Raw genomic sequence first — 12,577 nt, 5'->3', positions numbered from 1 at the left:
TGCACCAAATTAGAGAGGTTGAAAGCAAACTACACTAATGTAACAGTAGAACTTGGGCTAGTCACCTCAAGAAACACAGGAATGGACACAATACCCATTGCCCCCAATCTTCTTGTTTCATTTTGGCCATGTGCTCTGACTTAAAAGTGTTTATTGTTTATATAATTTTGCCTTGTCATTGTAACTGAATACTCTCAATCCTTCTGTACCCTCCCATTAAGCTATCTTCACCAATATTTAAAGTTAAGTACTATCTATACTGTAGCATTCATTTATTATGAATTTAACTGTGCTAGTATTTTTACTGAGATTCTAAATTTCCTGAAAGTATTCTAGTTACAAACTTACACAGGGGTTTAGGTCAGCCCTATCCTGATTTGTCCCACAATCCCCATTATTTCTAGTGTGTTATTTTGCATAACCCAGTTATTTCAGCAATGCCACCAGCTTCTTCAAGATGATGTGAATGGATATGTAATTTTATTTCCTCTCAAAGCTCTGCTAAAAACTACAGAATCTGTAAAAAGGCATTACCCAGAGCCTTTATTGAACAAAAAGATGTGATCATTTGATGGGACCCAGTGTATTTATAAAAATTCATGAGTTTCTAATAATATCCCCCAAACTAGATAACTGTTCACACTCAAGTAGCTAATAAATTAACCAAATGTGGTAATTAAAAGCAAAGGATTAAGCATTGAACTATAGTAACCTAATAGCTCCAGGTGATGAAAAAAAGCTGTATTTCATATAAAATTGCAAGTTAATAAATAAATGTAGATGAGATGACAGATTTAGAAAAATCATCATTTTGCAATTCCTAATAAAAATAACAAACTTAGTTGTAAAATCGTTAGATGAATAGTTGATGGGGGAGTAGATCTCATGGGATGAAGTAACACTAGTAGATTTGTTACCAATGTAACAAAATAGATTGGGATCAAGGGTGGAAATGTAACTTTATAATGGAGGAATCATATTGTCATTTCCCTAATCCAATGTATCCACTTCATCTTCACAGCAGAAGCCTGCCTCGGCATTAGTGATGGTTAGCCAACCAAACATTGTGTCTCCTGTTAGAACATGAAGCATACACATCACCCATGATGTAATCTTATAAGAATTCTTTCTGGAATTCTACAGAAATAACTAACTTGATTTTTTAAAATAAATTATTTTCATGGAATAAAAAGGATTGTTGTAAGCTGAAAGATTTGAGGGACATAACCAGGTGCAATGCTGTCATAGATAAGATCCTACTTTTACAACAGATTGTCAAAGACATTTTTAAGACAACTTAAAATTGGGATATCCCAATAGACTGGGTGACAGATGATATTAAAAACTGCTATTAGGTGTGGAAGGACATGATATCTTTAATCTACTTTTTAAAACTTTACTTTTTAATATAAAGATACAGCATATATTTTTAAAGATTTTATTTATTTATCTTTAGAGGGGAAGGGAGGGAAGGAGAGAGGGAGAAAAACATCAATGTATGGTTGCCTCCCATGCTGAGAACTGGCCTGCAATTCAGGCATGTGCCCTGACTGGGAATTGAATGGGGATCCTTTGGTTCGCAGGCCCGTGCTCAATCCACTGAGCTACACCAGCCAGGGCAGTTGTTTTTTTTTTTTTTTTAACTAAAAGAAATTTACCTACAAGGACAGGGATAATAGGAGAGAAAATAAGAGTAACAAAATTTTAGGAGCTGGAAAATGAGTAAATATGAGGTCTGCCTGGAAAAAGTCCAGCCATAGTTAATGTAACAAAAACAGTTCGTGCAACATTAATGTATCCTGGCAGCCAAGGAGAGTGGACTGGAATGCACATGTGGGAACAATGACAACTTCACTATACTAGTCAGTGGGGGGCAGTAGATGCTGTTGAATGAGCATGTGTACTGTGTGGCTGCTGCATTTAAAAATGACTCGGTGAGTACAGTGATGAATTTGCATCAATTTTTGTGTTAAGCTTGAACATTTACTCTGTGGAAACTATCTGGATGATTTAGAAGGCCGCAGCTGGTGATTGGCAGCTTCATCACGACAGCGTGCCCACTCATTCATCACGACTTGTATAGAGTTTTTTTGCGAAAAATCAAATCACCCAGGTGACTCAGCCTCTCTACTTCCCAGATTTGGTGCCCTATGATCTCTGGCCTTTCCCAAAACTAAAATTACCTTTGAAAGAAATAGAAGAGATTTCAGACCGTTGATGAAATTCAGGAAAATACAATGGGGCAGCTGATGGTGACTGGGAGAACTGTCTGGGGTCCCAAGGCACCTACTCTGAAGGGGACTGAAGTGTCATTGTCCTATGTACAATGTTGTTTGTGCCTTCTTCCATAAATGTCTCCATTTTTCATATTACATGGCTGGACACCTTCTAATCTGACCCCATACACTGAAATATTAGAAATAATATGATAGGTAAAGTAAAGTAAAAAAAAAAAAAGAAATTGAATCTATGTTTTAAAAATAAAATCCATTTCAATTCCAAAATAAATTATTCTTCATTAAAAAAATGATATGGGGACTTCCGCCAAGATGGAGAAGTAGGTGGAAGGTCCACCTTGCCTCTGTGAACAACCAAATCTAAGAACAACTATTTTTAACAGCAGTCACAACCAAGCCACACGGAAAATCGACAATACGGAGTCCAAAGGACAACTAGATACTCGGCTGGACCGGTACAAGGAGCGAGGCCAGAAGCAGAGCAGGTTAGCAAGAAAAAATTCCCGGGGCGGTGAACGGGGCGCGCAGGCAACCGAGGGCTGATCGCCAGCGAGCTGGCTGCCGGAGCGCACAGGGAATAGGCGCGGTGGGTCGCTCAGTCGCGCGCATTTACGTGCGGAGAAACCAGTGAGAAGGGAAACCTGCGCGGTGCAGCAGGCTCGCAAAATTAGGATCGGATAAGCAAGCCCGAGGCGTTTGAGTGACTGGATGCGCTGGGCTAGCGGAGAGGAACGCCATTACTCCCTCTCTGACCCCGCCCCCACACACAGCGTCACAAACCAGCGACCTGGGTCGCCCTGTCCTGGTAAACAACTAAGGCTTCGCTCCGCTCACTTAACAGCGCGAACAGACCAAAAATGGCTTTAGGACAACTCAGAGCCCCAGAACCGATAGACCTAAGTGATGAAGAAATAGCCAGTCTTTCAGATGCACAGTTCAAAACACTGGTTATAAGGATCCTTACAGAACTGGTTGACTTTAGCCACAAATTAGAGAAACATATGGAAGCTAAATTAATTGAAATGAATGGGGATACAAAAGATTCCAATAGTAATGGAAAGAAAATTGGGACTCAAATCAAGGGAGAGAACCGGACAGAAGAAAAAGATGATCAAGCAGAAAGGAATGAAGAAATAAGAATTCAGAAAAATGAGGAGAGGCTTGGGAACCTCCAGGACATCTTTAAACGTTCCAACATCCGAATTATAGGGGTACCAGAAGGGGGAAAGGCACAACCACCAGTTGAAAAATTATTTGAACAAATAATAAAGGAGAATTTCCCCAAGATGGCAAAGGAAATAGACTTCCAGGAAATCCAGGAAGCTCGGAGAGTCCCGAGGAAGTTGGACCCGGGAAGGAACACACCAAGGCACATCATAATTACATTAGCCAAGATTAAAATGAAGGAGAGAATCCTAGAAGCAGCAAGAGCTAAGGGGACAGTCACCTACAAAGGAGTTCCCATCAGACTGTCAGCTGATTTCTCAAAAGAGACCTTACAGGCAAGAAGGGGCTGGACAGAGGTATTCCAAGTCATGAAATCCAAAGACCTACAACCAAGATTGCTCTACCCAGTAAAACTTTCATTTAGAATGGAAGGACAGATAAAGTGCTTCTCAGATAAGACCAAATTCAAGGAGTTCATCATCACCAAGCCCTTACTATATGAAATGTTAAAGGGACTTACCTAAGAAAAAGAAGATAAAAAAGATGAACAGTGAAAGGACAGCAAACTCACAGTTAGTAAGAACCACACCTAAAACAAAAGCAAACTAAGAGGATAGCTAGATCAGGAGCAGAACCATAGAAATGAAGATCTCATGGAGGGTAAGCAACAGGGGAGTGGGAGGAGGGGAAGGGGGGAGAAGGTACAGAAAAAAGTAGTATAGACAGTAGATAGAAAATAGATGGGGGGAGGGTAAGAATAGTAGGGGAAATACAGAATCTAAAGAATTTGAGACACATGTTCATGAACTAAAGGGGGAAATGGTGGGGGAGGGGTATGCAGGGTGGAGGGGAAGGGAGGGGGGAATAGAGCAAATGTAATGGCATAATCAATAAAAAATAAAAAAAAATGATATGGGTGAAAGGAGTCCAAAGATACAAACACCTAGTTATAAAATAAGTAAGTCATGAACATAATGTACATAGTAGTAATGATAGTTAATAATACTATATGGCATATTTGAAAATTCCTGAGAATAAATCTTAAAAGGTCTACTGACAAAGAAAAAATTTTTTTTACTACGTATGGTGACAGATGGCAACTAGACTTACTGTGGTCATCATTTCGTAGTATATACAAATGTTGAATCATTATGTTATACACCCAAAACTAATATAAGGTCATCTGTCAATTATACATCAATTAAAAAATAAACAATATTATAATCATACAGTTATACAACTAGTATTAAAAACTTTTGACAATATATCATCTGTTATTGCAGTATTGTTTACTAACCTCTGACTCATCACCCTTTTCTCTATAAGCAGTAGCAATACTGGTCTGAACAGCCTTAATCCATGCCTGGCGCAGTTTTTCAGAATCTGCCTGAAGCATGCAACTTCTAAAAGGAAATAAACATTTTTTTCTCTCATTCACCAAATTAAGCCACAAATAATAATACTATTTATACTTTTTTGCTATTTAATAATATTTTAACAAAAATAATTGTATTTGTTGAAAGGTTTTTATCTGTCTTTAGGACAGAGAGTGTTCATTAAGCAATCAAGGTATCAATGAAATAAGTTACCTATTGAAAAGAAATTACCCACTCCTGCACATTAAAAGAAAACAAACTTTTAAATTACCATATACAGTAGTCCCTCACTATATTGTGGTTCATGTATTGTGGCTTCACTGTATCGTGGGTTGGTGAGTACTCATATAGAATTTTATATGTTGTTATAGGTTTAAGAGTGTAGAAAGTGTTTAAGAGCATATGAAGTGTTTATAAGAGTGTGGGAAAGGTTTATAGGAGTGTGGGAAGGGCATATAAAGTCTTAGAATATATATAAATAATAAAATAAATATAACGCTGCTACTTCACAGATTTTCACCTATCATGGAGGTCTCTGGAACATAACTCCCGCAATAAGTGAGGGATCACTGTAAACATAACATTTTTCTACAAGGTAGAGATGTAAAATGATGTTCATAAAAAAATTAATCTGATTATGAGTTCACTTCATCATCCATGACAGTTACAAAGTTCTCATATGTCCACATTAATAACCTTTATGGAATTTAAAGAACATATGATACTGGAAAGATGTTACAGAAATTTCTGACTGAAATACCTGCAATCACTAATAATAAAATTTACCTTTAAATACTTTTTTCTCTTTAGCACAGAGCATCACAAGTGAAACCCAAATCTTTCTCTACTCTGGAATGTCCTTTAAGACAAACTATAGAAACATAACAGCAACTCTCAAATTCTTTAGAACCACTCACTTTGTCGGAGAGACAACCTCAAAGCAGAATCGCCGTTCTATGTCTTCACAATGCTTCACTGTGCAGAGCCGTAGATCTTCCACTACCACAGTGGGGTTATCCTACAATAAGGAAGCAGAACTCCCATATTTATCAATCTAGATTTCAAATACTATTATCAATATACTTAAAAATATTACTCGGTATAAATGGGTTATAAAATGGGTTAATTTTAAAGATTTACGTTCCTGTTATTTTTAGATTAGGAGCTATCTATGTAGATATAACTAATAAAGGTAATTCTGCCCTGGTAAAACTTTTTACCTTACTCATAAAACTACTGTATAAGAATTAAATGAAATAGTTTACGCATAGCCCAAAACTTGGTAATTAATTAGTAGGAGCTCCATAAATGTTAGTTTCCCGTTAATTTTCTTCCATATCCATTACACTCCTGATCCCTATTCACATATAAAAAAAACCCACTTTCATCTGGAAAAGAAGCGTTTAATGAGTCAAGTTTTACATAACTGGAAAAAAAGGCTACATATCCTTCTAAAAATGCCTCAGAAAAATTAGAAAGATTTTATCATTTTCTAGTACTAATAAAAATGTAACTCAAAACCAACTTTATCAGAGTAGAAAAAAGCATGACCTAATTAGTTAGAATAAAGGAGTTGTGTGGAAAAAATCTGCAATCATAGAACCTAAAAAGTTAAACTTCATATTGTGTTACCTCAAGAGTAAAAGTGAATATTTCAAATTTACAGTTGAATATATCATTAGTAAAGGCTAACTAGGTAAAATTCATGTCACCAATTAACCAAGTTATTTTTTCCTAATTTTTGGATGTTAAAAGTATTTATTGATATGATACATTCTCTATATATCAGCTTAAGAAGTTTGTAGGCAAAGTTTATCTGTGAATGGTGGGAAGAGACATAGATTAAGGGAAAGGGAAGAAAGAAAAAAAAATGGTCACACGGAAAGAGAAAAGAAAATATACCACAGGTTACCAGAACCTTCAGAATAAAAAAAAGAAAAAGAAAAAAAGAAAAAGCTGTGAGCATCAACATCAACTATACAAAGATTACAAAGATTCGTGTAAAGGAAACAAAATCTTCACCACTTTGCATGGTGTCTACAGACCATTTCAATATCCTCCTTCCACATAAAGTAAACCTCCCATAGTCTCTCCTGGGCCACTGGGCACCTCTGACTCTCTTCTGAGTGAACACCTACAAGGCTGGTGATAGGAGAGGGAGAGCAGAGAAGTCTAGGTTCACTGGGGAGGGACAAGGATCAGTACCTTCAGAGGGAAATGTTCAAGGAGATAAAGTGGCACATTTGAATGTTACTTGGGAGGGAAATGAGTTAGCACATTCTCAACATTACATGTAATTTTAGTATGCTTTTCCAAAACATATAAATTCCTCATCCTTAAAATAAGGTTCAGAGAAATAAATCTATAAAAACAATATTAACAAATTTAGAGGTTTTTATTTAAGTTACTTTGAGGTTACATGTTAATGTCATTTCTAACCTTTCTATATTATCACCTGTCCCCCATAGGGTAATATTTCTTAAAAGGCAGCCTCTTTTAAAACCTCAAAAAATTACTGTGGAATGGTAGTATTATTCCTGTCACACAAAGAGACAAAGAACCACATGAAGAAAAAAAGTAATAATCCTGGAACAGAAAAAAATCCATCTCAAAGCTAGGAATTCAGAATTTGGATTTTGAAATTAGCCTGCATTTAAGTATCAAATACTGATGTTTTTTCCTTGTGAATCCTCTTATACATGCTCAAACTTAAAACTGATAAACAGTAATTTCACACACATGAGTATTTATGGACTTTAATGCTTTCCCAAGACGAACAGATTAAGAACCAAAACCAGGGACTCACTGAAGGTTTTTCACATAATTACTTAACAAAAAACCTACCTTAAACTTTTTCTGGTAAACCAACTGATTGTTCTGTATTGAAAACCAGCGTCTAAATAAATACAAAATAGATTAAATTTCGACAAACAATTTAAAATCAGTTTATAGTAATTATGTGTTGTTGAGAAGTACACTTCTTTTGTTTTGCTTTATATAAACTGATGCCAACGAAATTACTGAAAGTAAAAAACAATTTTAAACAATTTTAAAACCACAGATTCGGAAAGTGAAACTACTTTATTTTGATTAATTTTAGGTTAGAAATTTAAATCCTAATGAAAGCTATCTTTTATGCTATCACAAAATAATAATTATTTTAAAGTAAAAAATTATTTCTTTGATGTTTCTCAAAAATAACCAAAGTCTTTCCCCCAAAATAACTGCTTTCATTAAAAGTAGAAATGAATTTATATTGTAAATAAAACTATCCATTTGTATACACTAAAACATTGAAATAAATGGTGCTTTGTTTTCAACATTTCTGCAGCTAATTCAGCAAGCGTTTGATTTATTAAGCAAAATAGATGATTAAATCATCATTTTACAACTGCTATCAAACAGAAGACAAATGCCAATTCATTTGGCCTTTTATATAATCATTTAAGCAGAATAATCAAAGTTACTATTAAAAATTAGTCATCCAACTATTTAAATTGTTCTCCTTATTACTGTAAATTATGAGGCAAACAATTTACTAGCAATCTTTTTTAAAAGAAAAAGCTAAGCTACTTATGGCATATTTACTAATTCTAATTTATTAAAACAGTAAAAGGACCTAAAGACTTACAAAAAAAAATTAACCAGCCAAAAGCCATTCATAAAAGAAAGCAAAAATTCTCCTCAAGCATGAAAAGTAAAACAAAATAAATCATTATTTTAAAATTAGTTTCATGTGAGATGATTTCTAAACATTAATTATTAATCTATTAGCAGATAGATTCCACCTTTTCAATGATACTAATAAAAAACTAGAAATTACATATAGACATATTTATAGTTTCTATTTTTAAAATTATTGGTAAGTTAATTCTCCAAAGTTGAGGAAATGATTAGATGCTTCTCTATTTTTAAGCTAGATAGATTATTAGGTTTTCTTGCTACTTTAAAAAGGTATAACCTTTACCATTAAAATAGAGATTTGTTAAATTAGCATCTAGATAAAACTAAGTAGGTTGCCTCTAAATGCAAATCATCACGAGGCAGGCTAGAAAAGGAAGAACTTCTGGGTTTCTTTGCCATCCGACACATAGTTGGTTAGAAATGTTAAAGGAAATACCTACAAACAAACAAAAAGGTGCAGCCCTGCCACAGGGGATGACATGCAATGGAAATAATCTCTGATATTGATTGACGTGTTTTTAAAACAGCATCTGAAGTAGGATGAACTATGTTAATAAAAATTCTTACATTTTATAGTAATGACATTATATCAGTCGATGAAAAACTACACAGAGTTTTACTGCACAATAGAAAAACACCCACATAACCATGTAAGCTTTTCATGCTTCTGAGGTCTTCAAAAAAATAAATTTATTTTGACCTGTTGCATCTTTGGGTCAAAACCTCTAAAACTAATACAAAATATCAGGTTAAAAGCAAGTTCCTTTGCTTTTTTGTCAGAGATAATTTCCTGATTATTAATTTTACAGATCATATATATTTCTGAAACCTAGTTCCTCTGCCATCTCTCTATTTCTGGTGACTTTCTCGTATCATCAGCTTTTGTATGCTCAGGAAAGATACCAGAAATCTATCTCAATTTGGCAACGGCTCCTAAGAAATAAAACCATAAGGTACCCCAGGTAGAAAAAAATTTTCAATCACAAGAATTTGTATATCTTATGACACTGTCTCCCTTCCTCTGCCATTATAAAAAACAAGAAAAAAAAAAGAGCTAACCATACTCATTTGCACAGATCATGACTTTAATCAAGTAAGTAAAATGGAATATAATTTTTAATTGCTCCTATAGATTAATCCTAGTTATTAATATTTTTATTAAAAAGAAAAATGAGATAGCTCATATATTCCTAAGGAATATAGAAAAATACTTAATATTTTAAGTTGTTACCTGCAATTTGAAGATACTTAAAAAAGATTATTAAACAATAAAAAAGACAAATTTTGGAAAGCATTGTACTGACAACTACACTATATTCTACAAGATTCAGAAGCTGTCACAAAACCAAAACTTGTATCAGACAGTGTTTTAAAAAGGAAAATTTCTCGGTTCATTAAGAAAAGACACAACTTTATCTCTCTCTCAAACTGAATTAACTTGATATAATAAAGATTTGAGATGAAAATATTCTATTCATAAATAATTAAGTATCATTAAATTATAAATACCATGGAAAACTTTCCAGATGACAAAACTGAGGGAGAGACAAATATATTTAAAAAATAAATCAACCACCTTTTACCCTGTTTGATCACTAGTCTAAAAACTGTACTTGAAATCAAGTACATGGGTAAAACAAAGCTTCTAAATTTTAGAGGCTTTTTCACTAAAATTATACAGATAACAGGTTCATGCACACATTCATATAAGTGCCAAAGAGATGAATCTTTAACAGAATTAAAAGTCTGAACATTTAATGCGCCTTTATTTCTAATTTAATTTTACTTTTCAAAGGAAAAAGACCAAAATGGTAAAACAAAACAAGCAAACAAAAAAAATCTAGGAACTGATGATGCTTCCCTTTCAACATAACCAATATGGTTATTACCAAGAAGACTAATTCCTACTTACCATTTAAATTTTTGAAAAGTATTTACTAGCTTATTTCCCTTAAAAAGTAAAGGTATTATATTATTCAATGTATAGTCTTCACTGAGCAACTAAAACATATAAAAATAAAATGAATTTCCAGATTAAAATAAATTGAGGAGATAGGCAATGAAAAAATGTAATTTCATTCCTCAAAAAGGATGTTTACTTTTTTCCCCCAATTTAAAACGTAAGAGACTTTATATCCATTGCAAGTAATCCAGATGAAATGCAGGTTAATTATGAGCTTTTTCGTGCCAAAGAGGAAATGGAAGTAAGGTAGGGGAGGAGGGGAAGAAAGCCATTTTGTACCTGATATGATCGGGCTTTTTCCTGTCATGTAAAAAAATGGGGCAGGATTAAAACATAAGGGAAAGGTGGTAAAAGAATGAAAATGCAAATGTGCAAAATAAGCAAAAGACTAGCATGATATGAAAATAAAGCAAGAATTAAAGAAACAAGCTTAAGCTTTTAACCTAACAAAATAATCAAACATATCTGTTGCATTATTTTCCCATATTATACATACATGTGTATAAATAATTCCAACTCTTAGGAATCTGAAACACTATTATTTCAGAAATATTCAAAAGTTTACTTCAAGTATTATGGTGCAAGTATTATGGTGCAGAGTGTTCTGGCAGGACTTAGCACACTTGGGCATATATACCTCTACTGTTATTTTAGGCCTCTATTATAGCTATTAAATACAGTACAGTAACTTCTTCACCTTAATATTCTACTATTTACATATCACTATAGATATATCTGTATAAACCTGAGACAAATAGAACCTTTTCATAAGGAAAGTGGAATCATTAATTAAGAATTTCAGTCATTATAAAATATTATCAACCAAATAAACCCACCTTTGTGCTCACCCCCTTTTCATTAAATGATAGCAGAGACTCTAAGGCTACACATAAGTAGAGTTCATCTTTAATCCACATATACACTTATTTTAAAACAAACTAAAAAAAAACAAGCATTTATATCTATAGCAGCATATAGAATATTTTGTTTTTAGAAATTGTATAATACATTTTATGCTTTTAGCTTTATTTTCTAGTTACAAAGACTAAGGGTAGCACATAATTATTCAGTTTTATTAGTTTTACCAGCTCATGACTAAAAATGATAATATTTAATCATTTTCCTTTTTTATTCATCCTTTCTGAATTTATCATGAAAAGTCTAAGAGAAATATAGGTACCAGTAATCCATCTAGCATTGATCTGAGCATGAAGTAAAGCTGCCACACTGAGAAAATGGCCTGACATAGAAATATTATTTTGATTCCACTGCTAGTATAATAATTATAACCTAAGGACCCTGAAACACCAATCCAAAAGAACCAACGCACCCCAATGTTCATAGCACAATTTACAATAGCCAAGTACTGGAAGCAATCTAGGTGCCCATCAGTAAATGAATGGATCAAAAAACTATGGTACATTTACACAATGGAATTCTATGCAGCAGAAAGAAAGAAAGAAGCTCCAACCCTTTGCAAGAGCATGGATGGAACTGGAGAGCATTATGCTAAGTGGAACTGGAGAGCATTATGCTAAGTGAAATAAGCCAGGCGGTGAAAGACAAATACCATATGATCTCACGTGTAAGTGGAACCTAATCAACAAAATGGTCAAGTAAGCAAAATATAACCAAAGACAGTGAAATTGAGAATAGGCTGACAGTGACCAGAGGAGAAAGGGGAGTGGATAATGGGGGAAATGGGTAAAGGGTTGATAGTAACATTTATAAAGGGCACAGGGTCAAAAACAAGAGGGGGTGGAAAGAGGGGAAGGAGGTAAAAAATAAGTAAATATGAGATTTCAGAAAAAAAAAAACAACTAAATAAAAAAATACCAGCCCAAAAAAAAGTATTATGTTGGTAGATTTCTCATGTGTTCAGAAAGTATATACATATACTATAGACATATAAAAATCTTTGAAGAACCAGAAACCTACAGCCAATCAGAAACAAGCTAAAAAATTCATGAGACATAAAATATTTCACTCCTTATACTAATTCAACCACATCACACAAAATATGACCTCTTCAGTTAAATTTTACATTACAGAATAATGCTTTCAAGATAGATTTTATGAAGCAAAAGGTCAGGTTTTAAAACATCAGAAATTTATATTTCTCTCAGGAAGAAGGTCTTTTGAAAAAGTTG

At 33.8% G+C, this 12,577-nt stretch overlaps 1 protein-coding gene across 4 annotated transcripts in view; it reads right to left on the bottom strand.

Moving 5' to 3' along the window:
* ACAP2 (ArfGAP with coiled-coil, ankyrin repeat and PH domains 2) overlaps positions 1 to 12,577 on the bottom strand; it is a 162,508-nt gene that overhangs the window by 35,777 nt on the left and 114,154 nt on the right. For 3 of the 4 annotated variants that reach the window (XM_037137166.2, XM_037137168.2, XM_037137169.2), the window contains exons 11-14: positions 10,707 to 10,727; positions 7,625 to 7,676; positions 5,698 to 5,798; positions 4,702 to 4,807 (exon numbers count right to left, since the gene is read on the bottom strand). In XM_037137166.2, coding sequence (XP_036993061.1) covers positions 4,702 to 4,807; positions 5,698 to 5,798; positions 7,625 to 7,676; positions 10,707 to 10,727 — 280 coding nt within the window. The remainder of the gene's footprint in view (positions 1 to 4,701; positions 4,808 to 5,697; positions 5,799 to 7,624; positions 7,677 to 10,706; positions 10,728 to 12,577) is intronic. The other variant, XM_037137167.2, reaches the window with a different exon arrangement.

Source organism: Artibeus jamaicensis, unplaced genomic scaffold, assembly GCF_021234435.1.
Source record: "Artibeus jamaicensis isolate MK-2021 breed Jamaican fruit bat unplaced genomic scaffold, CSHL_Jam_final contig_793, whole genome shotgun sequence".
Classification (NCBI taxonomy): Eukaryota; Metazoa; Chordata; class Mammalia; order Chiroptera; family Phyllostomidae; genus Artibeus; species Artibeus jamaicensis.
Note: the sequence above shows the minus strand (reverse complement) of the source record. Positions and strands in the feature narration are given on the sequence as shown.